General features: G+C 43.1%; 1 protein-coding gene across 1 annotated transcript in view; it reads right to left on the bottom strand.

The window, feature by feature from the left end:
• The window catches only part of SYNE1 (spectrin repeat containing nuclear envelope protein 1), a 982,166-nt gene that overhangs the window by 420,525 nt on the left and 535,487 nt on the right, over positions 1 to 26,154 (bottom strand). The window contains 8 exon segments of the mRNA XM_030198470.1: positions 1 to 2,161; positions 2,342 to 2,607; positions 6,219 to 6,395; positions 7,389 to 7,514; positions 10,171 to 10,317; positions 14,087 to 14,263; positions 14,353 to 14,520; positions 22,633 to 22,785. Of these exon segments, the coding sequence (XP_030054330.1) occupies positions 1 to 2,161; positions 2,342 to 2,607; positions 6,219 to 6,395; positions 7,389 to 7,514; positions 10,171 to 10,317; positions 14,087 to 14,263; positions 14,353 to 14,520; positions 22,633 to 22,785 (3,375 nt within the window).

Raw genomic sequence — 26,154 nt, 5'->3', positions numbered from 1 at the left:
CTGCTTGCTATTCGAAGCTTCCTGGGCTTTCTCCCCCTCTTTTGACAGTTCAGCTGTGGTACTTTCTATGTCTGCAGGTATTAGTTCTTTGGCATTTGTGTATTTCTCCTTTTCTCGCCTGCTTAGAGCATTCATTATTCTCAACCTTGACTGTAACTCTTCCCGTTGAATCTGCACCTTTCGAATCTCTTCCTGAATATGTTGTAGATTTACATCCACTCTTACTGGCTCACTCAACTCTTTTTGCATTTGTCTTATCCAGTCAAGGGTGCGGCAAACCTCAGTCTGAAAGTCTATACTCTGCACCAGCCTACTTTCACATTCTACTGTCCTCTCTCCGCTGGTACTCTGCAATGATTTCAACTTTTCTTGCCACAGTTGAACTCGCTGAGCTTCACTCTCATAAGCAGTTGACTGAAGCTGGGGAGAAAGCTCTTGCAAATGTTCCGACACTTTCTTCAGAAGAGTTCCTGAGTCTTGAAGACTGCCAGATAAAGCACGGTAGCACTTTAGTTTCTCCTCTGCTGGAAGCATTTCTACATTCATCTTAACCAGATCTGTATTTACTGTTTCTAGCAGTGCTTCCAACTCTACACATAGTTCCTCATGCTCTTGATATGCACTTGTGGAGTCCTCCAGCTGATGAACTTTCTGCTCTATTTGTCTTTTTAACTTATGATACAAAGTAACAAGCTTTAGCATCTCTTCTGGGAGCCATGGCTGCCCAGTATTGCGGAAGCCCTCCTTCTTTTGATTTAGTTCATCTACTGCTGCCCCAAGGCTTACCACCTCAGTGAGAAGAGCACTGTAATCCTGCTGAAGAGAGAGAACTTCTTTGGATGAAAGCTTGTCAGGGGCTTTGTTCATGTGTAAAAAGTGATCTTCCAGCTCTGTAAGAGCTTTGCTCGTTAATTCTGCTAAGGAAGCATATTCTTTACGGACATCAATTGCATCCTGAAGTTTATATTGCTTCTCCTTGGCCAGGGATATAATACTGTTAAATTGCTGGGGCAGGGAGTTCAACTTTTCATCCAGATATGGATGATCAACTTCATTAAGAGACGGCAAGATTTCCTGACCATTCCTTTGGAAATTAAGTAAAAGGTTTTCATATTCAGGAGCTTGCTCAAGAATATGTTGGTATCTGGAAAGCTGGGAGTAGAGTTCAGCATCTTCATTCATCAGGTTGATCTCTGGAAATGTGAGAATATCTGCATTTTTTAGCCAGTGACAAGCTTTATCTAAATCCTCTTTAAAATATTTCCTAAAAACCATAGCCTTCTCAAGTTCTAAAAGTCGATGGCCACATTTTTGTAAAACAGTTTCATGTACATTCTGTAGCTCTTGCAGCTTACTTAAAACTTCATTCCTTTCTTGTTCTGTTGCTTCTTTCATCAGTTCCCTACCCTGGGCCCATAGTGTAGTGAGATCATTCTGGTAGGCTTTTAAGCTTGCTTGCACACTTTTACAAGTTCTGATCTGCTTGCCTACATCCTCTGGCATCAGATAAATATGCTCTTGGAACATTATTTTTTTTTCATGCTGCTGAATTTGGTTTATAGCCTGATGAGCTGCCATAAGGAACTGGGTCTTTTCAGAAAGAGTCTTATTTAAGTGTTTTCTTCTCTGATTAACTAGATCACTCAGACATTCCACATGTTTCTGTGAATCAAAGAGAACCTTTTGAAGATGCTGCCTTTCAGTAAAACCCAGGTTAGCCATTACTCTGTCAGCATCTTTAACAAGTGCTTTAAGAAAGAGTTGCTTGGCATCAACTTCACTACAGATGGAGAGATGGTCCATCAAGAGGCTCTGAGCAAGCTCAGGGGGAGGGCTCTGTTTAAGAGCCTCTGAGACAGTAGGCTGCTGTTCTTCAGCCCACTCCATTAGGTCCTGAAATCTGGAATACACCAGGTTCATCTCCTCCAAACTGTTCATTGAAAATATAATTTTCTTCTTCACCAAGTCCTCCAACTGAGCCCAGCGTTGTTCAAAATGACCAGTTTGCTCTTTGACTAAGTCTTTGTCATCTACATTCAGATGTTCTGAAATTTTCTGCTTTTGGTCCTTCAAATCATCGAGGGCAACCCTCTTTTCTTGCAATAATGATGCCAGCTTCTTCAAAGCTTCTAGATGATCAGAAGTACTCTCAGCATCAGATCTGTAAGCAAAATAGAAACTATTATTGGAACAATCAAACTCATCATTTTCAGGACCTCTTAAAAGTATAAATAGTATGGTCTACTTACTAACCTGTAACACACAGTGAAATGCTTTATTAGTGAGTAGACATCAATGTGCTATATATGAATTGTTACACTGCAAAGTGAGATCTCCTTACCTGGCAAGGTTATCCCATTCCTTTGTAAACTTCTCCAAAAAGACTTCCACTATATTCATACAATCATGGTAATCCCTTGTTCTTCCTAGATCTCCATCTCTCTGGGATAATAGCTTGTTGGCTTGAAGGCACAGGTCCAACCACTGATTGCTTAAGTGCCCTATTTCTGTATGTTCCGGAGACTCCTGTCCTCGTGTCAGTTGGTTCACCTTCTCTGTCAGCGCAGTGACAGCACTTTGTTTGCACTGAAGCTTCTGAATATATTCCTATTCAAAGCAATACAAATGAGATACTCAAGCCCAAATTTCAAAGGATGAAGTAAATGAAACAAAATTATGTAATTAATCTCACTTCCAATGTATTTTAAATTGTACTTTTTGTGAGCAAGTTCTAGAACTTACTATCTTAGATTACTTAAAACTGAATCTTCTTATAATTTACAAGCTGTGGGGCCCTTTTACTAAGTGCATAGGCTCCTATGTGCGTCCAATGCATACCAAATTAGAACTACCGCCTAGCTACCATTTTTGACACGCGCCCAAAACACAATGGTAGAAAATATTTTCTACCACGTGGCGCTTACCCAGCAGTAAACTGCAGTTTATGCGTGCTGGCCGCATACTGCCATGTCAGCATGTGAGACCTTACCGCTAAGTCAATGGGTGGTGGTAAGGTCTCAGGCCAAAAGTGGACAAGTGTTGGTTTTAATTTTCCTGCAAGTCCATTTTTGGCCACAAAAAAGGCCTTTTTTCCAGGCATGCTGAAAAATTGACCTGCACGAGTCCAAAAGATGCGCCTACACCAGCGCAGGCCACTTTTTAGCGCGCCTTAGTAAAAGGGCCCCACTATTTACTAAAATGCAATAAGGTTTGCAGCAGGGGCGTATCTGCGTGGGGCCACAGGGGCCTGGGCCCCCGCAGATTTCGCCCTGGCCCCCCTCCCCGCCGTCAACCCTCCCCGCTGCTTACTTTTGCTGGCGCCGAGGTCCGACCCGCAATCTCCGTTTTTCGTCTTCCTCCGTGGCCATGCTTCCAGGAAGTAACGCTGCAGTGCTGATTCGTTGAATCCAGTTCGGCGTCTGACGTCAGACGTCGAACTGGAGTCAACGAATCAGCACTGCAGCGTTACTTCCTGGAAGCATGGCCACGGAGGAAGACAAAAAACGGAGATTGCGGGTCGGGACCTCGGCGCCAGCAAAAGTAAGCAGCGGGGGAGGGTTGACGGCGGGGAGGGGGTGGAGAGAGGCGGCGGCGGCGGGGGAGGGAGGCAAAAATGTGCCCCCCCTCTCTGGCTCTGGCCCCCCCTACCGCCGGATTCCAGATACGCCCCTGGTTTGCAGTTACCATGCTTTACCAAAATTAATGCACGGTAACTTCAAAGTACTCTGTTAACTTTGGGTGTGTTCTAAGTAGATTCCCATTCAGCTAACACACTAAAACACAACTATATTAAAGGCCCATAGTTGCTCTGTGTAGAAAGTTGCTCAGTTTAAGAAAGACCTGAAAATCCATATGTTTATTCAAGCATGTGGGTCATTAGAATAATGGTTCTGTTCTTTGCTGTTATACAACGAAAAGCAATGGTTCACTTATATTGTTGATTGTGTTATTATGCTTCATGTTGTATGGCTTGTTGTATTGTTTTATTTTAATTTGTATGTACTTTTGTACCCCGCCTAGAAATTTAGATAATACGGTTTAGAAATAAAATTTTTATCATTTATTGTTTTAGGTCTGAATTGTTATGTCCAAGTCAGTGTGTCGCTGAAAGCACTGAGTTCATCCAGAATATACAGGCATTATACAAACCAGAACATCCAAACTATGGACACTGGACAGCAACACGAATGACCATGTGCCAAAATGACAACAAAACTGTCTATTTGCCTGGACATGAGTGTTCATATCAGTCATTTTAGAACCATGAATGCCTACTATTTTTGGAGCTGAAACATTGTCCCAGTTTTTTCATTAGTTTCATTTTCAGAGAGGATGGCAACCATGTGGGGATGATGGGGATTACCTTCTGAATCTCTTCAGTAAAGCGCTGCTCAATCTGAGCACCCTTCCATGACCTGTACGTTCTGGGAGCAGGTCATGTTTATGCATCTGAATTTTCCTTCCTCTTCTGAAATAAGCAGTTGCTGAGACATGGAGGCCGAAGTGTCAACCACTCCCCACTGCTACCCAAAAATATGCCCACATGCCCTTGCAATATTTGTCCATTCCACAGATTTTGATGGCCATAACCTGCATTGTACAACCAGCATTTGGGTGTCCCTGTACTAAAATAAGCACCAAAATCTCTGTTTCTGGGAACTACTCTCAAATATACATGATAATCAGGGTTGCAGTGAGCTATGTGCAGGCAGTGCAGCTACAAAAGGTGCAATGGAGGAGAGTGCAAAAATTGACTACTTGGCTGGGATGCATTGGGCAGGGCGAGCATGCTAGGAAGCATGTCACAGAAGGCACATTTCTGGCTCAGGACACTCCTGATATTAATGTCTGCCTTGTGTCTAGATGAGGGTGTCCACTGACTGGCAAAGGGTTTGAAACATGTATTCTTCATAAACTTAATCTCTTAATTGTGCAAAGTATTGAACAAATGCAAGAGATAAAGAGGTGTTTACCTGCAGAAAAAAAAATCCCACTGGCACTTCTCGATGGAAAAAGGGGTTAGCCCCTAGGAATGTAGTTACGGCAAGGCCCATAGATTTCATGCAGGCAGGGCAGGTTTAAGGAATAGGCAAACTAGGCATGTGGCTAGGGCCCAAAAGCTTAGAATAGACCCTCTTAGATGTGTAATTCAGTGGCTCCTGAAAGCAGATTTTTTGCCCTGCTATGCCAGCTGCTGGAAGAGTGTGTGTATGGTGGTGGTGGTGGGGGGGGGGGGGGGGGGGGGGGGGGGGGAAGGGATACCAGAACCACCACTGTCTACTCTCTATCCACAGTGCATTGGCCTTTGATCAACAGAAGGAGTCTGCCGCAGCTACTCACTTGCTGCTTCCTCCTCTGCCAGTTTTCCTCTGCTGCTTCCTCCTCTGCATTAAGAACCAGGTAGGGCCCTGTAATTGGTCATTTTATAATATTTTTATATTATGATGCCAGGGGGGAGGGGGGATTTGTTGTCTGTATAGGACCCACCAAAACATAATCCTGTCCTGCATGTAGGGATTTAAATCTGTAATCCCTGAATTTGTTTTATTCCATGTACTTTGCAATGGGAAAGTATGTGGGAAAATTAGGGGTTTGCATTCCAACATTCTCAGCTCAAAGTTGTGTGGGTGTCCTCTACTGGCGTTCCTGCCATTGGGGTGAGGTGCTACAAATTTGCTCTTTTACTGAGGAGGGACAGACAGGTCCTGGACCTACTTAGAGGGAACACAGGTGGATTTGTGAGAAACCATTCAATTGTTTGTCTGCTTTACAATTAAATGTGCATGCAAATAGCTTGTACGGGTATGTACCTAGGAATTAACATGCATATACCATCAACTGCACATAATTAAGTTCTTGCATACATGCAATGAATGCCAAGAAAACCCCAAATAGGTCAAACAAACACAAAAATGATTGCATATTGTGAAAAATTGTTTTAAATGAGCACAAAACAAATTTGTTTTTGGCTGTGCACACCCCTATGGAAAACAGACTCCTTCCTGAATCAGCCCACTGCCAGATTTTCAAAGAAAAACTTTGTTTCTGAGTTCCTTTGAAAAACTGGCTTGCAGGCCCCCAGATAGAAAGTCCTCCCCATGAAACCACGCACTGAGAGCAATTTTTATTTCTCATTTTATTTTTTGATATTTGAGGCCACAATATTAATCGGTTCTACAGTTTTAACTTCATTGTCAAAAGGTGTAACCAGACATTACCTTAACCTGCAAAACAAAGTTTTGTGCAATATTCAGTTCCAGTTCTGCACGCTTCTTTTTCATGCTTTGAAGCTGCTGATCTGCATCTTGGAAATACACTGCAAGCTCTGCCTTCATGTGCTTTATCTCTTCCCAGCCCTGAGCCAGGTCTTGGGAATGCAACATCCTGTGTTCAATCTGTATGCACAATAATAAATGTTTAAAATCAGGTTTATACATATGAATGTATATATGATAACTCGAGCTAACCTTTAGTAAAAGACCCCCTAGGTAAGCTCTAGAGAATGGGTATCACCAGCCTATGATCTGAAAGTGATCACAAGGTCCTCTCGGGAACAGATGGCATGGCTAATGAAACGAGATAGGAAGGAACTTTCTTATAACATGCTCTGTGAGCAAGAACCAATACTTTCAATTTAATCGTATGAATATTTGATTATTGGCAGGTGTCCATTCCCATTAAAATCATCTCTAAGAATTTTGACCGCTTGGAATGAGATCCACGTACTAATTACGTGCTTAACATCAGTAGAACATGCTGACACAGTTACACACCTTTAGTTAATCTAGCCTTCAGGATCTAGTCTTCAAGTTCTTCTCTGAAAAGTGGTAAAACCAATCAAAGAAGGTCCCCCTCACCATGGGCATGTTAGAACATGTGACACAGTGTGACAGCATTATTTAGAAATAACTTTGGAGAAATTCAGCTTACCTCAAGCTTTGTTCGTATTTGATAACTCTGTATGTGTCAACGCAAGCAAGTTTTCTATATCATAAGCGTACATGACTTACTGATGAATAATTCTGATGTTGAGTTGGGTTAAAGACCTGATCTATGATTACAGTGGTTCAAGCACACAACGAGTCACTTGAATTGTATGTAGTATAATTTAACTACGAACAAGATGTACATTTTTACTATCTGAAGCAGCTATCATACCACTATACATATCCTATTTTGCAAGTTTTGAAATAGAATAAATGAATAGCATTAGAGCCCACAGTACAACATCCTTCATATGGCAAAAGGATATTCTATAAATATTTGGAAGAAAAGACAACTTTTAATTTTAAACAGATCTTACTTTCTGCTCTAGTTAAACTTTGCCTGTAAAGTAAGCGCAGCATTAAATTAAGTGAAATGAAGGTAGCTTTGCCGAGCAATCTCACCACTTCTTTGGTTTCCTGGATGTCTGTGGCAGTGTTCTTCACTGTGGCATCTGATAAATCACACATGGAGCAGAGAAGGTCAAAGTAAGTGCTAGCCTGTTCTTGCAGAGCCCTGTAATGCTTCACCTGAAAGAAGACAATCACTTTATACAAATTCATGCTAACTCATTTTTATAGAAAGGTTAAACCTGATGCAAAACATTAATCAGAATTCATTCAAAATACATTTCAAGAAAATATGTAGCTCATCCATAAAACTTATTGTACACATTTTTTAAACAGTTATCCTCTCTTAAGTCTTTCAGCAGTCAAGTATATACAATATTCCTATCAGTGAGCATCCAGACCAGGGGCGTATCTGCGTGGGGCCACAGGGGCCTGAGCCCCCGCAGATTTTGCCCTGGCCCCCCTCCCCGCCATCAACCCTCCCCCGCTGCTTACTTTTGCTGGCGGGGGGCCCCAACCCCCGCCAGCCGAGGTCCGACCCAAAGTCTTCATATTTCGTCTTTCTCCGACTCCTCCGTGGCCATGCTGTAACGCTGCTGATTCGTTGAATCCAGTTCGGAGTCTGACATCACAGCACGTTGTACGCGCGTACAACGTGCTGCGACGTCAGACTCCGAACTGGATTCAACGAATCAGCAGCGTTACTTACAGCATGGCCACGGAGGAGTCGGAGGAAGATGAAATATGAAGACTTTGGGTCGGACCTCGGCTGGCGGGGGTTGGGGCCCCCCGCCAGCAAAAGTAAGCAGCGGGGGAGGGTTGACGGCGGGGAGGGGGGCCAGGGCAAAATCTGCGGGGGCCCAGGCAAAAATGTGCCCCCCCTCTCTGGCTCTGGCCCTGGCCCCCCCTACCGCCGGATTCCAGATACGCCCCATTGACTTAGAAGTCACCTTATGGAAATGAAATTTCGTTTTTACCTTTATATGCCTCAGATTCATATATGTTCAATCAGTTTTTACATGTTATTATATTCAGAACCATTCTTTCAGGAGGTAACCTCATAGGGGATGCCTTCTATTTTAGGTTGATATCAGAGCCCGAAAGAACCTTTTTGTAAATAACTTCAGTTTCTTTTATCCCTTCCTAAGGCCACAGCAATGATCCTCTAGTGAAGGTTTGATAGAACTGACAGAATGCATATCCTTGAATGGTAGACAGAGCAATGGAATTATGCCCCAGCTAAACAAGTTCTGCAAAAGATCCACTGTTCCTTCTCCTCTGACTCTTGCACTTAGTACTTTCAAGCAAAAATTCCACTGTGCATTTTGAGGGTCTGACAGGGGCACAGTGGAGTGACCTGCTGTGACAGCGGACTTGACTACTGATAGCACAGCTGCATTTACTGTCACCTCAACAGGAGGCTGTGGGTGCAGCTGCTCTATCAGCACTCCAATAATGCAGCTACCTCAGTATTGCCACTGTGGCAAACCTCCACACCACTCCAATGGGAACCCCTCAAATCAGGCCCCCCCCCCCCCCCCACGATTTGATCTCCTCCCCAATCAGTCTCCCTCTAAACCCCCAATGCTCTTTCTACCTGACCCAGATATAGATAAGTCCCACCACCTCCTGCAAGACTTTTCCCTAACATCCTCCTAACCCTCCCCCCCCCAACTTCCCAAGATACCCAAAGACTCACCAGTGGGTAATCCCTCATGATCCAGTGGGATGGGGTGGGAGCAGTCCCCCTCGGTCTTTATCCTGTCTACCTCCAGATGAAAAATGGCACCCGCTAGTCCTTAGCAGTAGTCTCAGAGTATTACTGCTATGGTTTAGCCTTCCATGACCCCTAGCAGTAGTCTCATGGTACTACCTTTAGGGGTGAGTCTTCCATATATATGGTCCACCTGCAACTGCTGCTTGTGCTCTACACTAGCACCCTCCTCCTACCAACTGGGTCACAACCACCTCTGGACGAGTCTCCCACTCTCAAATTATTCCCAGTGATTTCTAGATTACTGGAGCAACACTCCCAGTGGTACCACAGTTCCCAGAAAGCACTCACAGACCCAACACAGAAACCACCAGGATTCTTTATCAGTCCAGACAAACAGGGCAAACAAACATAGTAGGTAAGGATAATTTGAGCACACCTAGTCTGCCCACTTGTCTCTGCTTAGACTGTCTTAACTAAGGATATCTCACAGACACCATCCATACAAACTTGATTGCCTGTATCTTCTCTACCAGTTGCCAGCACCCTCTCTTACCCTAACCTTATTCCCACCTAAAGCTATTTCTCAGCTGTGAGCCACTCTACCTTAACTGCTGGTAAATCTCTACTTCTCTTTTTGTTTTTAGCAGGAAGTATGGCTAAATTGGCCAGCAGGACATGCTGAGAAACTTTGACCTTATCTCCTCTTCTTGAAAACTTAACAGAACCATACCACCGCTTTATGCAAGTAACACTGTTCATATATATTTTTAATCTCCCATTTCTCTACCTGGTTTTACCACTGGCCCATGCAAGTTGACTTTCTCTTCCCTCCTTATTGGCCATCTTCTGCCCCATGTGATTGAGCGTAAATGTTTCTATAACTAGTCCAACATTTAAACATTGTTCATATTTATTTTTAATCTCCCATTTCCCTACTTTTTCTTAAAATTTTAGATTTTTGAGTTAGAGTCATAACTTAAGATTTATGATGACATTTTCTTCTTCATAAACTTTGGTGTCAGATATAAACAAAGATATATTCCTGGTTTTGTTTTAAATTCAACCTGCTGCAGCAATATTGTGTAAGGTCTGAGCATTTACAAAGTGGAATTCAGCTACCTGCTTCACTGCATCCATCAGGGTGAAAGGTGGCTGTGTGTCGGGCTTCGGCTCTGGCTGAACAGAGGACAACCATGCCTGGCACTGCTGCAGTGTATCTTGATGACTAACGTGCTTCTGGAGCTCATGTTCCAAACTTTGGTACACCTAGAACACAAGGCCAATCACAGCTTGTATCATCTCTATAGGAAATGAAAATACTAACACTTCTAGACCATCCTCCTGGTCTAACAAGTGTTCAATTCAAAGAATAACTACAATAAAATACATTAAATATACATATAAATAGCTTATTTGACAGAAGAATAAAATAATGGACAAACTTTGCATTTAAGTAAAAATTCTGTTATCAACACATCATCAATCATCTAAAAATTATTTAGGGCCTAGCAGGAAAGAGCCAATATGTTACTTTTTTTCCAAAGGCAAAAAAATTCATCTCATGCCTAATCGCTGCAGTCGAACTGTTCCAAAGCTCTGGGACTACAGTAGAAAGCATCCTTGATCTCAACGGAGTGCTCCTCAACTAGCGCACAGCTGAACTATATAACAAGCTACCCTGTGTAGAACTAAGCTCCGTACCCAGCTGGCACCACTTTCAATGTTCTCTCTAATTTTTGCTGTCCCATGTGCACATGGAAAACATTTTCCCTCAGATTCAGTATAATGCAACTAAAGTTGCATGTGTAAATTTGACAGTGTGGCCACATTGTATGTGCAACTTAATTGTTTAACAAGCCAATCAGTGCCGATAATTGGCCGATAACGAGCAATTATCAGCACTATTTAGAATTTATGCATGCCACTTTCTAAGCATATTCCTTAAAGTGGTGCACGTAAATTCTAATGCACAGATCCCAATAGTGGGTGTGGGCATTTCTAGAAACTACGCGATCTGTTACAGAATACGGTTGATCTGCACCTAAGTTAGGTAGGGGCATATACACTAGATTTTGGTTGGCGTAAATCATTGCACCTAAATTTAGCTGTAGGTCCAGTTGCTATGCATATTCTATAAACCATGCCCAACATTAGGCACAATTTATAGAATAGAATTGAGCGCTTTAATTGTCCATGCCAATTTTTTCGCCACCATATATAGAATCTAGTCCTTTGTGCACACGTTTTCAGCCTTGACTTGATGTGTGCAGTATATCCAGTAGTGTAGCTAGGTGGGTCACCAGGGAAGCGGCCGCTCTCCCCTAAACGGATTTCTGATGGTGACGGCGCCTATGTTTTTACATGGTCCCGCCAGTCCATTGTGCCTACGTGTGACTGCATGTGTCTCAACCTGGCTACGATTCTGGGTATATCCTATGTTTACAGTAAAGAAAGCCAGCACAAATTTTGTGTGCGCAGTTTCTAGGTGAATGTGCTCCCTTTCTGACCCATGTGTGCATACACACACACACACACAGTATAGAGGGAACACTGACCACTTTATGAGATCATTTTAGAAAGGTTGTTCTGTGGGCAAAGCCACTTTTACACATGGAAAAGGGGCTTTTCTGAAACCGTGTGGCTACATACACACACATATAAGAGTGTGCATGGACAATAATGCACATACTTATATCCATGCAATTAAATATTCGTGTAAATGTTTTGAATACTGACATATACACGTGCAGTGTGCATATACAGGTGTAAAATGTCAATATTCTGCCTAAGCATATTCTGCAAATTCCAACTTAAATTACATAGTAGGTATTTACAAGAAGAGCTTATACAGAAAGTCAGAGCATGGGTGGGACATGGATAGGGCTCCCATTTGCACAGGAAAATTACTCTAGGTTACACATGTCTCTGCCATATTTAGATGCCTGTATTTACCCCAGCTCTATGGCTGGCATAAGTGTGAGTGCCTGGATGTTATGGGTTACACTAGTATCCTATAATGGAACCTAGGTGCCTGGATTGTGTTTCAGAAGAGATTTGGGATGTCTACATGGAGGTGCTTGTATAGGGGGTAATTCTGTAAGGAGCCACCTAGTTCTAAGCAGCAGGAAGGCACATAAGTCATTTACATGCAGAAATGAGTTTTATAGTATACCCCCAGTGGAAAAGTGCATGCCATTATTGATGATAAATACTTTACCGGTGCATGTGTGAATGGGTGCAACCATATGATATTGTTTCTTATTTTTGATTTTCTGAATTTGGAGTGACCTGTTCCTCTTTTCTAGTGGGTAAAGCAGTTACCATGCAAAGAGGCAAAGCTGAGTGCCTTACACCCAACCCTGAAAAGTATTTAGATCTGTTTCGCTGTACAATCAGAATTAGCTAATTGCACTTACAAAAAACAGCTAGGAAAGAAGAGGCTGATATTCAAAAGCAGGGCTGGCTTAACCATTGGACCAGGTGAGCTCTGGCCCAGGGCAATGGCAATTAAGAGTGCCAAAATACCCAGCCTCTGACCTCACCTAGTCAACAGGTAAAGGCTCCCCTCCCCCCTCCTCGGTCTCTTACCTTCTCTCTTCCCCCCCCCCCCCCCCCCATCCCTGTGGGTCCAGTATTGCTCCCTCACTTCTCTCACTCTGCCGTGATCCTGTAAAGTTTATCAGTTACCAGCAGCGGTGGCAGCAGTGCCAGAGGTAACAGAAAACGTATAACAAGCTGCTTTTGGCCAGCCCCTGGGTCTTCCCTCTGCCATGTCCTGCCTCCTCTGATGCAATTTCCTGTGGGTGGGACATGGCAGAGGGAAGACAAGGCAGCCTCTCATGCTGCTGCTGCTGCTACCACCAGCAACCGACATAAACTTTATGGGACTGCAGGGGAGTGAGAGAGGTGAGGGAGTAGTACCTGGAGGGGGTAAGAGAGACTGGACCATGGGGTGTAGTGTGTGTGTGTGTGTGGAAGAGATGCTGAACCCACAGGGGTAAGGGGGCACCAGAAGCAATGTGATGTGGTGGTGGGGGGGGGGGGGGCGCCAAAGCAAGTTGGTTCAGGTTGCCACTATCCCTTGAGCCAGCCCTGTTCAAAAGGGTTTAACCAGGCAGGAGAAGCTATTCTTATGTTCTTATGAGCTAGCTGGTTACTGATACTCAGTGGCAGTTAACTAGGTAGTACTGCTACTGAATATCCCCTCTAACTGGCCTTCCCCTAACCACTTAGGTTAGGGGAAGGATTAGGAGAGAGTAGCAACTTAGTTAGCAGTGATATTCAGACCACTAACTGGCTTAGTGAACACATAAAGTTAGAACAACAGAACAGCAGTGTTAACTGGAACCTGATCTGGATATTAGCCAGTGCCCAGTTAACTTCCAGGTCAGCGGACATACCTGGATATTCAATGCTGGGAGCTGCGCATGGCCCAATATTGAATATTCAAAATTAGGTCAGCCTATGTCTGGAAGTGGCTTACAAGCTGCTTAGCGCCAAGGGCTGAATATTATCCCTTCTATCTCTCTGTTCTAAGTGACTAGGGAGACCCATCTTGTCTAACTGATGTTTCTTATATACTCACACCATTTGATCTAGATCAGTCTAGATCAGGCATTCTCAAACCTGTCCTGGAGGACCATTAGCCAATCAGATTTTCAGGATATCCACAATGAATATGCAAGAGATAGATCTGCAGGCCTACTACCTCCATTACGTGCACATCTCCACTCATACATATTCATTAGAGGTATCTTGAAAACCTAACTGTCTGCTGGTCTCCGAGAACATTTTTGAGAACTACTGTTTTAGACAAGCGCAGTCCTCCACTTCTGATTGCTCCTTTACAAATCCAGATAAATTCAAGTCAAGTACTCTGTTGCCTGTACGAATGCCAGCCATCTTCTTTTACTAGCATTACAATTGACTAGAGTTGTATAGCACAATACAAGACTTCAATACAGAATCATTACAATCACTTATTCTTCTCTCATCCCATCATACACATGCGTATGGATGATGGTGCAATACGTACTCTATGGGCAGTGCTACAAATGGCTGAGTAGCTGTCTCTTGTGCCTTGTAGGTGGGCTTGGATGCTTTGCTTTAGCTTAGCCTGAAGATGCTCTGCACAATGGTCAATTAAATGATCACCTTTATTTCTGAGACTGTTCAGTCGATCTTCAAACCCAGCAATCTCTTCCATCATAGCCTAAAAACATGAAAAGGCTCCAGTCAAACATATATTTCTACCATGCACCATCCAATGCAACTTCTGTGTTATTACAACTTTAGTCTCACCTTGTGGTTGGCTAATTGCTGGGTAACTGTTTCCATGTTGCTGCTCTCCATGAGATCAGGAGTGATCAGTTTACTGGACATTTGCAACAACCACTTCTCCACTTCTTGAAGTTCACTGTTATAAACTTCATGATCCTTAACTTTCAGCTCAAGGCTTGCAACATATGACTGCAAAAAAACCCAAAGAAATCAAATAAACAGACTAACTGCATTCCTCCGTGCTATTATATTGGTGTATCCTTGCTTATCAAGTGGAGGACAGGGGTTCAAAAGTTTTATCTTTATTTCACCTCTAGGCTTGCTTGACATGTCTACATAAATGCAGGTCTGGGACAAGGTTCAGTAAATGACGTCCAAAATTAGCTGCAGCTAAGATCTGCGCTATGCAAGGATTCTATAAAGGATGCTCTGAAGTAGTTAGCACTCTTTCCGTGCCTAATTTTGGGCGCGAGCACTTATGCATGCCAAAAGCTGGTATAAAAGCTCATGTCCAACTGATTGCATAGGCATGTAAATTCAAGTATTTTATAACACTGCGCCTGATTTCTGAGACTGCCCCTCCCATGGCCACACCCCTTTTGAGTTAAGTATGCATGTTGTAAAGTAAGGCAGATGCAGGAGTAACTCCTAATTAGTGCCAATGCAATGGACTCTAGTCTCGAGGGAGCAATTGCAGAGGATGAAACGATGGTCTCCTGCATCAAGATCTGACCACAAGCCACAAAGTCAACGGGGCCAAGCCCACACGCCAGAATTCTGAAGTTTCCCTTAAGACAGGTAGAGTACCTTTGGATCTTCTTCCTGCGAGCTCCGCCTGAGCCACCTGCAGCCTGACTTAGTCACCGGACCAGGCCGGGGTCATCTTCTACATTGCCAGTCCTGGCTGCTGCGCATTGACAGCTACTTCCACAGTCCAGTTTAGACCCTCTTCCCTTTTCCCTTCCTACCCTGTTCCTTTTACCCTATCTAATGTAATTGTAATTGATTCCTGTATATTGTAAGCCACTTTGAGTCTGCTAATTGTGGAAAAAAGTGGGGTATAAATGTTCATTAATAAATAAATACATAAATTAATTCCAATAATTGATTGTTAGTGCCTAATTGACTAGTTTATGTGCACATCTGCGATCCATGCCTAAATCTGGGCATCCAAATCTGGGTGACCAACACAGAGACTGGAGGACAGTGCTGAAAAAAAGTTTGTGAATTTCCAAAATATAAGAATGAAAATTCTTACTATGATATCTGTGCAAGAAAAAGGGTGTGCATTAATTCTGTGTTTCCTGAGATACAATAATGTACAAAATAGAAACAAGATTAGCTTAGAATCAGTGTTTAAAATGGTAGTTTTTGTGGCAAAATTATTTGGCTAATTAGGATCAAATGCTTCAATAACCACTGAATGGCTGAGTTTGGGGATCCTTTACTATACAATGCTACAAAAACTTTCTAATTTGAACTTCACTATAAAAGTTAATAGAAACTTATCATACCACAATCAAAAGAAATTTCAGGGAACCCTAATCATTTGGGGTTCCATCCATCCACTGTCAATCAGAGAGTCTATAAATGCAAAAGGTCCAAGACTTCAGTGACTTTATGTAGTAGCCATTGTCTTTACCAAAAGCAATCCAGAAAATAGTCCTTAAAGTCACAAATTTAAAATTTTAATTTAATGTAATTTATTTATACATTTATAAATGGCTTCATATCCAATAGGAATCTGAATGGTGTATAAATATCAAAAATAAAATCACTAACTGTATAGAGCTAAACCATGAACTACCACAAATATTACTATTCCGACCAACAAAATATTAAAATTTAAAATTCAGCAAAATAATAACTAAATAGTTGTAAAAGAAAATATAAATACAGGAATGATCAGCTACTATATACATCATTAATTATTTTCCAAAACAATCCACCACAACAAATATCCACTAATAAATACCACTTGAATAGTTCTCACGATAATTTAAGTTCAAGCCAGTAAACTACCAAAAAGTTGTATTTCAAGTTCAAAGCTTATTTCTATTTGCTATATCGCTGATCAATTATTCATCTCAGTGGTTTACAATGATACAAATAACTAGAAAATAATTACAGTAGTGAATAGAAGAAACAGATAGTAACAGAAACATAATAACTTTAGCCGGGCTGACTCCCATGGTCTGAATATCTGGCCCTACTAAATGAAGCTTAAGATTAACAACTAAGAATTCATATATTATCCATGTAAAGCAAGGAAATTTAGTTATACATAGAGGTGTATTTTCAAAGCACTTAGACTTACAAAGTTCAATAGGTTACTGTGTAACTTTGAAAGTCTAAGTGCTTTGAAAATAAACCCCATCTACTATAATAAAACTCACTCTCAACGTTCTGAGGACACTGATGTCAGTGAAGCCAAGCCCTGACTTCCTTCAAAAAGGTTCGAAGGTTCGTGGTGGTGAAGCCACCAAAACCGCTCCGGGCCCCGCCCTCGAGGGCGGAGCAATGGAAGAACAACGAACGGGTTGGCAGGGAGGGAGGCAGGGAGGCGGGGGTGGGTGGGAATTCGCTCCGGGCCCCGCCCTCACGTCAAACGTCATGACGTTGGGAGCGGAGCAATGGCAGAACAACGAAGGGGTTGGCCATGGGGGGGGGGGGGGGTGTTGGCGACGAAAAGCTTGCTAGCGCCCATTTCATTTGTTCTGAAACGGGCCTCTTTTACTAGTAGACTAATAAAGAGAAGGCCAAGGCTGAGTAATGATGGAAGTAATAAGGATTTTAAAATAATCCATAAATAGTGCATCTCCTAGACAATCAGGATTGATATACCATCCAAAACAAAAGAACAAGGAACGTTATCTGAACCAGAACTGACAAGAACGACATTTGGATTTTTCCAACATTGGGTCCAATACTCAGCCAGCAGTGGTGAGTGTTTTGTTCACCACCGACAGAGTTATTCCCGGATATTGAAAGCCGGGACCTTTTCTGGGCTTTGGCTTTAAATATCTGGTTATTTTTAAGCCAGCTAACACGTGGAGGGGCATAATCGAATGGGGCGCCCAAGTTTTCCTGAGAGTGTCCTTGCAGGACGTCCTCGCGAAGGGGTGAAGAAACCCGTACTATCGAAACAAGATGGGCATCCATCTTTTGTTTCGATAATACGGTCAGGGACGCCCAAATCTCAACTTTAGGTCGACCTTAGAGATGGTCATCCTTAGAGATGGTCGTCCCTGGTTTTCAGCGATAATGGAAACCAAGGACGCCCATCTCAGAAACGGCCAAATGCAAGTCATTTGGTCGTGGGAGGTGCCAGCTTTCGTAGTGCACTGGTTCCTTTCACATGCCAGGACACCAACCGGGCACCCAAGGGGACACTGCAGTGGACTTCATAAATTGCTCCCAGGTGCATAGCTCCCTTACCTTGGGGGCTGAACCCCCCCCCCCAAAAAAAAAAAAAAACCTACTCCCCACAACTGTAAAACACTACCATAGCCCTAAGGGGTGAAGGGGGCACATACATGTGGGTACAGTGGGTTTCTGGTGGGTGTTGAAGGGCTCACATTTACCACCACAAGGGGGGGATGGGCCTGGGTCTGCCTGCCTGAAGTGCACTGCACCCACTAAAACTGCTCCAGGGACCTGCATGCTGCTGTCAGGAAGCTGGGTATGACATTTGAGGCTGGAATAGAGGCTGGTAAAATATATTTTTAAAGTTTTTTTTTAGGGTGGGATGGGCATAGTCACTACTGGGGGAGTAAGGGGAGGTCATCCCCGATTCCCTCCGGTGCTCATCTGGTCAGTTCGGGCACCTTTTTGAGGCTTGGTCGTAAGAAAAAATTTACCAAGTAAAGTCGTCCAAGTGCTCATCAGGGACGCCCTTCTTTTTTCCATTATCGGCCAAGGATGCCCATATGTTAAGCACGCCCCAGTCCCGCCTTCGCTATGCATCCAACACGCCCCCGTGAACTTTGGTCATCCCTGCAATGGAAAGCAGTCAAGGATGCCCAAAATCGGCTTTTGATTATGCCAATATGGGCGACCCTGGGAGAAGGACACCCATCTTCCGATTTGTGTCGAAAGATGGGCGCCCTTCTCTTTTGAAAATATGCCTGATAGCAGCTTAAGTCGATATTTAGCACTTAAGCAGCCATGGGCTAATACATAAAAACAGGACAGTCATTTATGTGGTCCCATTTATGCACTAAACCTGGCTGTTTAACTGGACAAGTGCTGACTCTGCCCCCGGAACGCCTCCAACATAGCCGGCTTTGAGTTTGACGCTAACCATGAATTTCAGTGGCACAGCCGGTTAAGTGCCACTGAAAATTAGCAGCTAGCCTTGATCAAGCAGTTTAACCAATCAGCAGCAGCTAAATCACTTTGAATATCAGCTCTATTAAGGCTAAATCTACTTGCCTTTATTATTGAGCTATCAATGGGAAAGAAAAACTACAGATTGTTGTTGTACAAATGGTATTTCACACCAAACATTCCAAAAGTCTTCAGACAGGGGCCATATATATAATTCAATAATGATGCTGAGAGGGCTGAACCTTGACGGACATCAGATGACATGCTCATTTAAGTGTAAACCTAGTACAAAGATGTACCTGGAACCAACAATCTAATAAAAAAGAGGAAAAAAATCTAATAACTGCTCTGCTAACACTATTGATTCCATGTGTTTAATGAGAAGAGAATGGTCATAAATCCTTTGAAGAGGAATCAGGTTATGCTCACCCAAGAAGAAATCTGCACACTTTTTGAGTACATTTTTAGGGATGCAGGCACTGCCCAACCCTTAACAATATATGTTGAAGCTAAGGCCTCCTTTACTGCAGCAGGCCACTGTCACCTTGAAGGCTTCTAAGTCCTCCAAACAAGATGAAGAAATAGTCCAAGTGCATAGTTTCAAATATCATCACAAGGCCTGCCTACATCCAACTGATGGAAATGTCTAGTATCTTCATGATCTCCATGTTCTCAAAACACCGGAAAATAGATTGACTGGTTAACATGGAAATGGGTCACAATCTTTGGCAAGAAGGAAGGAGCCATTTGAATCATGACTTTTGATTTTGATACAACTAGGAAGGGCTCTCAACACAAAAGGGTTTCTAACCAACTGGAACACTGTCTTCAGCATGCCATCTTTAAGGGACGCTTCTTTAAGAAGTTCAAAAGACACCAGCACCATGCCTCAAAATCTGCCACTCTGACACATGCTAGAGAAGTTGACCTCTTCCTGGAACATAACAGAATTGTTATTATAAGTACATAAGTGTTGCCATACTGGGACAGACTGCTTCCAACTGTGGCAAATCCAGGTTACAAGTACCTGGTGGATTTTCCCCGTCCATCTTAATAATAGTTAATGGACTTTTCTTTTAGGAAGCTATCCATATGTTTTTAAACCCCGCTAACCACATTCTCTGGCAACGAATTCCAGAGTTCAATTACACGTTGAGTAAAGAAATATTTTCTCTGATTTGTCTTAAATTTACTACTTTGTAGCGTCATTGCATGCCCCCTAGTCCTAGTATTTTTAGAAAGAGTAAACAAGTGAGTCACGCCTACTCGTTCCACTCCCCTCATTATTTTATAGACCACTATCATATCTCCCCTCAGCTGTCTTTTCTCCACGCTGAAGAGCCCTAGCCGCTTCAGCCTTTCCTCATAGGGAAGTCGTCCCATTCCATTTATCTTTTTCGTTGCCCTTCTCTATACCTTTTCTAATTCCACTAGAATATCCTTTCTTCCTAAACCTTACCATCTCAAGATTTAGACCACAAGAGAGAATGGAGGCACGTTTGTCATTTGAACTGTACCCTGAAATAGAAACTTCTCCATCTTTGGCAATGACAGGGAATCTCCTACCTTCTGCCTCCCGAGATCCACATACCACGGCCTCCTCAGTTAATCCAGAGTCACCAGAAAAATGAGATCTGGGTGACTCCCCAGCTTCTGAATCACTCTGGCTAGTAAGGGCTACAGAAAAACATGTACAATGGCCCATCTCACAGCCAAGACTGCACCAAAGTATATATCTTTTCTCAACGTTTCTTATTGCAACTGAAGACCCTAGGAACTTTGTTATTCTTACCAGTCACCATCAAATCCATAGTGGGTATTTCCCAAAGCTGGATGAGGTGATCAAAGACCACATCCACTGATCTCTACTCTTCTGGATCCAATGTGTTCCTGCTCAGGAAATCCACCTGCATGTTCTTCTCTCCAGCCATATGAGCTGCTGTTAAGGGGGTCAGGTGCTTTTCTACCTAACAAATTGAGTAATATCATTTCTTCTGACACATGCTTCACTATAGGAACCCTCTATGCCCCTGCTGCCACCTTCCAAACATCCTCTGAAGCTGCCATGAAAGGATTGTCCTCTGGGCTGAAGTCTATTCCATTGGGAAGTTGCCATCCTTCCAGGGGTATACTTCTGCACCTCCTTGAAGTGACTCTTTGCTGTTGGAAAATACCTTGTTCCCTGAGGCCAATCTTCTTGGATCTTTGGTACTTCATTCTCCCCAAATCCTCTCCAAACAGTAGCTTCCCCTTAAAGGGGTGCTTACTGAGTCACTTCTTCAAGATTACAAATGCTGACCAGAACCTGAGTCATAGGAAGTGACACACAAGTTAACACCACGGTCATGTTCTTATCTGATGCCTGGATAAGATCAAAAAGGCATCCCCCAGAAAGGTGGTGCCTGCTTTAAGGCATGCAGCCAGAACATTCTTCTGATTATTCCACATCATCTCTGGCAAATGCTGATTGCAACAGAAACAGGTACAGGCTAAATAGCCCTCACAGACTGCCGCTTGTCAGGATCCTATCAATCCCATGGACTCTTAAGGGCTGCATACCTTTCTATTAGGTTGGCCATCTTCTTGATTACTATTGACATCAAGGCATCCACCTTGGGGAGATGCAACCTCCCTTTTTCCTCCCTTTCCCCCCACCTTCAGATCCACATCTGGCATGTCCCATTCTTCTGTGATTACATACTTGATCACCCCGTGAACAGAAATGGCCATGGCCAGCTTCTTAATCTCCTCAAGCAATGGATACTCTGATTTTGAGTCCTCTGCAGGTCAGTCTTCCAAGATCTTCAGTACTGCCAGTATGTGATAAATAAGGGATAACTCATCTCTATGAAATATGTGGACCTCCATAGTGTATTTACTAGGATGTGCCTCCTCTTCCTTTAGAGTCTCCTCTCCAAACTTCTCCAGGGCCATGGAGGGCTCTTCCATGAATCTTGTATCCTCCAGGTCTCCATCTGGCATGAGTCTGCCACCATTGGGTCCTCCCTCAGCCATTAAAATGGAGCAGATGATCCTAACTCACTTCCTGTACCCAGACCCTCCTTAAGGAAGAAAGCCTACTGCATACGTAGTACAGACTCAGGGCTAAACACTGGAGGCCTATCCCCTGGAGCAACCTTGGCTGCATAAGCAGTCAAAATGGCAGACATTCCTGCCAAAAGTACATCTCCTCCAACTTTGGGAGATCACCTCATGCTGAGAGTATCTGGATTGTAAGAAAGGTCACTTCAAGCCCTGGTGGACAGAGGGAATAGCAGCACTCCTCTCGAGGACTCGGAGAGGAAGGTTTATGGACTTTAACACCCCTAGGCTGCATTGAGTGCCCCCAGTTGTACCTCACTCTCTTGATTCCTAGAGCCCAAAACATTGATCTCCTTTTTTTTCTTTTGGAGTCCCAATGGAGATAACACCAACAGCAGACCTCTGGTAAGACTTATTTTAAATCAGATCTAGATTGCACAGGCCCAGCTCACCTACTATCTGCTGAAGACTGAGAAATACTTGCTGTCTGTGGAATGCACATGACCCTATATAAGTTGATCTCATCAACCAGTGATTCTCAGTCTCCATCTGCTGGCAGGAAAGCATAAGCCCATACATCTGAACTGGTCTGGAGAGACAAAGAGGAAATTTTTATTGCTAATTGTGCTGAAACCTTCATTCCACTGCCATTGAGTGTTCTTTTTGATTAAGATTGACCCCTTATGGAGCCCTTGGGAAACAATATATTAATCAATTATGGCATAAGTACATAAGTATTGCCATGCTGGGAAAGACCAAAGGTCCATCGAGCCCAGCATCCTGTTTCCAACAGTGGCCAATCCAGGTAACAAATACCCGGCAAGATCCCAAAAATGCACAATGGCACATTGTAATTAATAACGTATATATTTATTTAAAACTTGATGAATCGCTAACCTTGGCCAAGGCCAAATACCTGGCTTATCTTACCTTTGCTGAGTTGCAGAGTTCCTGGTAATCGGTCTGAAGTTTCTGAATTCTACTCCCAACGGTGACATCATTCACCAGCTCAAGAAGAGCCTCTCCTTTTTCCTTCACCAGTTTTATGGAAGGCTCATGGGATAGTACTGTCTGTTGAATTGACTAAAAATGCAAGCAAACTGCTTGATTAGAGTACTGTTATATTCAAACATGATTCAAATATGTGTTCATTGTTTCTACAAATACATAACATAAGTAGCTAAGTACATTAAGTATTGCCATACTGGGACAGACCAAAGGTCTATCAAGTCCAGTATCCTGTTTCCAACACTGGCCAATCCAGGTTACAAGTACCTGGCAAGATCCCAAGACACTACAATACATTTTATGCTGCTTATCCTAGAAATAAACAGTGGATTTTCTCCAAGTCCATCTTAATAATGGTTTATGGACTTTTCTTTTAGGAAGTTATTCAAACCTTTTTTAAACCCCACTAAGCTAACTGCTTTTACCACATTCTCTGGCAATATATTTATTGTTTTAAATAATATTTCTTATTTAATTTTTCCATGGTTTTCATTGACATCATATTCCAATCATTACAGACTCAAAATTATAAAGAGAAAATCTCTTGATTTTATAGCAGGATGCCTAGGTGTGAAAGCATTTAGAAGTGTATGCTGTATGTATTTTATAAACACTTGTCAAACAATCCCCGAGGGAGAGACAAATTTATGAAGACAACATGTGCACCTATATACCATTATAATATAACCTCCCTGAAAGATTTTTGTACAAAGTTGCATCTGCTTTTAGGCAAGTGTAAGTTTGTGCACGTCAGTGTTGTTAAAAATTGAAATGTATTTCCATTCTTGACTCCTGCTAGACCAGTCCACATCAGTGGATTACATCCCCCGACCAACAGATGGAAGTAGAGAAACAAAGATGGTTTCCAGTGACATCACTGGCATAACCGCAGGTGCAGCCTGGAGCTAGTCAGCCTCTAAAGGAAAATTAACCCCATGGGGTCCTACAAATCTCTGCCTAAAGCAGGGGGGTGTGGAACCGGCCTCAGTTGACAGACAGCAGCCACCACAGAAGCCGCAGTGGCACGGCATGCTGCAGTTCTCTCCCATGCCCTGAACTTCCTGACCTGGAAGAAGGGATTCCCCACACAACCAGAGGACAGAGACCCAACCTACCTCCATCTGGAGTTCAGTTTCAAATTCAGTTTCACTTTCACTATTCTCTTTTTATGTTTCCTGAACTTTATCAACAGACCTAACAGCCACTTAGAGCCCTGTTTACAAAGGCACACTAGCATTTTTAATATGCGCTAAAAATTAGCATGCACTGTGTAGACATCCATAGGAATATTATGGGCATCTATATAGTTAGCACACACTAATTTTTAGTAAGCATTAAAAACGCTAGCATGCCTTTGTAAACAGAACCCTAAGTGCGGTCTGTTTAGACAAGTTTTTTTTAAAGAATGAGGCTCTGGAGGGGGGAGAGAGAGGGGAAGATAGAGGAGGCCAAGGGCCTGGCTCCTGCTGGCTGGGGCTCTCTAGGACCTGTGCCAGCTGCTCCAGGGAGCCAGCTTGCAGGTAAGGGACCTGAGTATGAGGGATAAAGACCATCACCCAACTAAAAATTGTTTTTGTTACTTCACAAGTTAAGGTGTATTCAGAGCCTTATACTGCAAGATACCTTCAGACTAGTTGTTCAGTCTCTTATATTATCCAGACTTGATTATTGCAACATAATATTGGAATGTTCGAAGAATATCAATAGAAGACTCCAAACAGTACAAAATATCTTTCTGAGATTGATCTATTCCTCCAGTAAATGTGAGAGTGTGACACCACTGTAGTTCCAATCTCACTGTTTACCTATGGAAACTAGAAATTTGTTCAAGCTCTACTGTATCATTTTTAAAATTACTCAAGGCTTAGCGCCATCTTACATGTATACTTTAATCTCTTCTGCTTGCTCTTTTTCAAAACACCTAATTTAAAATTAATTTAAGCTGCCTTTTCTGAGCCCAAGAGGTGTAAAATCTATTAAATGCTTCACTTCATCATTTTTGTTACCAAACAGCAAAATCATGGAATCTACCGTCGATCGAGATACGCCTTAAAACAAATTATGCTCTTTTTAAAAGAGCTATAAAAACTATTTTGTTCCGAGACCGTATTATTGCTAAAATTAATATTATATCATGTTACTTTACTGGAATTTTCTACTCTGCGACATTACATATAATTGTCTATTTGTATATACCTAGGTTTTATAACATAATTTTTCTTTTTGTAATCTGCCTTGAAGTCTGTGTGGGTATATGGAGTGTGGCCTAGTGGTTAGAGCACTGGTTGTGACATCCAGAGGTGCTCAGTTCAGATCCAACTGCTGTTCCTTGTGATCTTGGGCAAGTCACTTAGGGGGTCTTTTACTAAAGCTTAGCTCGAGTTATCTGTAGCAGGGCCCATTTTATTCCTATGGGCCCCGCTGCAGATAACTCAAGTTAAACTTTAGTAAAAGATCCCCTTAACCCTCTATTTTCTCAGGTACAAACTTAGGGCCCTGTTTACTAAGCAGCGTTATAGGCACGTTAACCATGTACGTGTTTACAATGTCCCTATAGGTGCCTACATGGCTATAAGACTATAAGAGTAGCCATGCTGGGTCAAACCAATGATCCATCTAGCCCAGTATCCTGTTTTCATCAGTGGCCAATCCAGGTCACAAGTACCTGGCAAAAACCCAAATACTAACAACATTCCATGCTACCAATCCCAGGCAAGCAGTGGCTTCCCCTTGTCTATCTCAATAGCAGACCTTGGACGTTTCCTCCAGGAACTTGTCCAAACCTTTTTTAAACCCAGATATGCTAACTGCTGTTACCACATCCTTCGGCAACGAGTTCCAGAACTTAACTATTCTTTGCGTGAAAAATATGGCTGTGTCGGCATTATTGCACCAGCAGAGCGGCTTTGTAAAAAAAAGGGAGGGGGGTTAATGAGCAATATTTATTTATTTATTGCATTTGTATCCCACATTTTCCCACCTCTTTGCAATATTTTCCCTCCTCTAAAACCTAGGTGCTCCGGTGCGTCTTGTCCGAATCCCTCCCTCCGAGTTCGGGATCGCCCTCCCCCCGGCCCTGTCACCACTTCTCCCTACTCACGCGATCTTCCCTGGTGGTCTAGTGATGTCGGGGCAGGAAAGAGCCCCCTCTTTCCTGCCCAGCGCGCTGCTCTCCATCCTCCTGTATGCATTGCTGCCTGACGGTTTCGGCGAGATTCAAAATGGCCGCCGAGAATTGAAGTCTCGGTGGCCATTTTGAATCTCGCTGAGACCGTCAGGCTGCATACAGGAGGATGGAGAGCAGCGCGCTGGGCAGGAAAGAGGGGGCTCTTTCCTGCCCCGACGTCACTAGACCACCAGGGAAGATCGCGTGAGTAGGGAGAAGTGGTGACAGGGCCGGGGGGGGGGGGGAGGTAACCTTGACGGCGATCCGGAACTCGGAGG

This window comes from Microcaecilia unicolor, chromosome 3 (genome assembly GCF_901765095.1).
Source record: "Microcaecilia unicolor chromosome 3, aMicUni1.1, whole genome shotgun sequence".
In the NCBI taxonomy this organism is placed as follows: domain Eukaryota; kingdom Metazoa; phylum Chordata; class Amphibia; order Gymnophiona; family Siphonopidae; genus Microcaecilia; species Microcaecilia unicolor.
The sequence above is the reverse complement of the archived record's forward strand: the minus strand, read 5'-3'. Positions and strand labels throughout refer to the sequence as shown.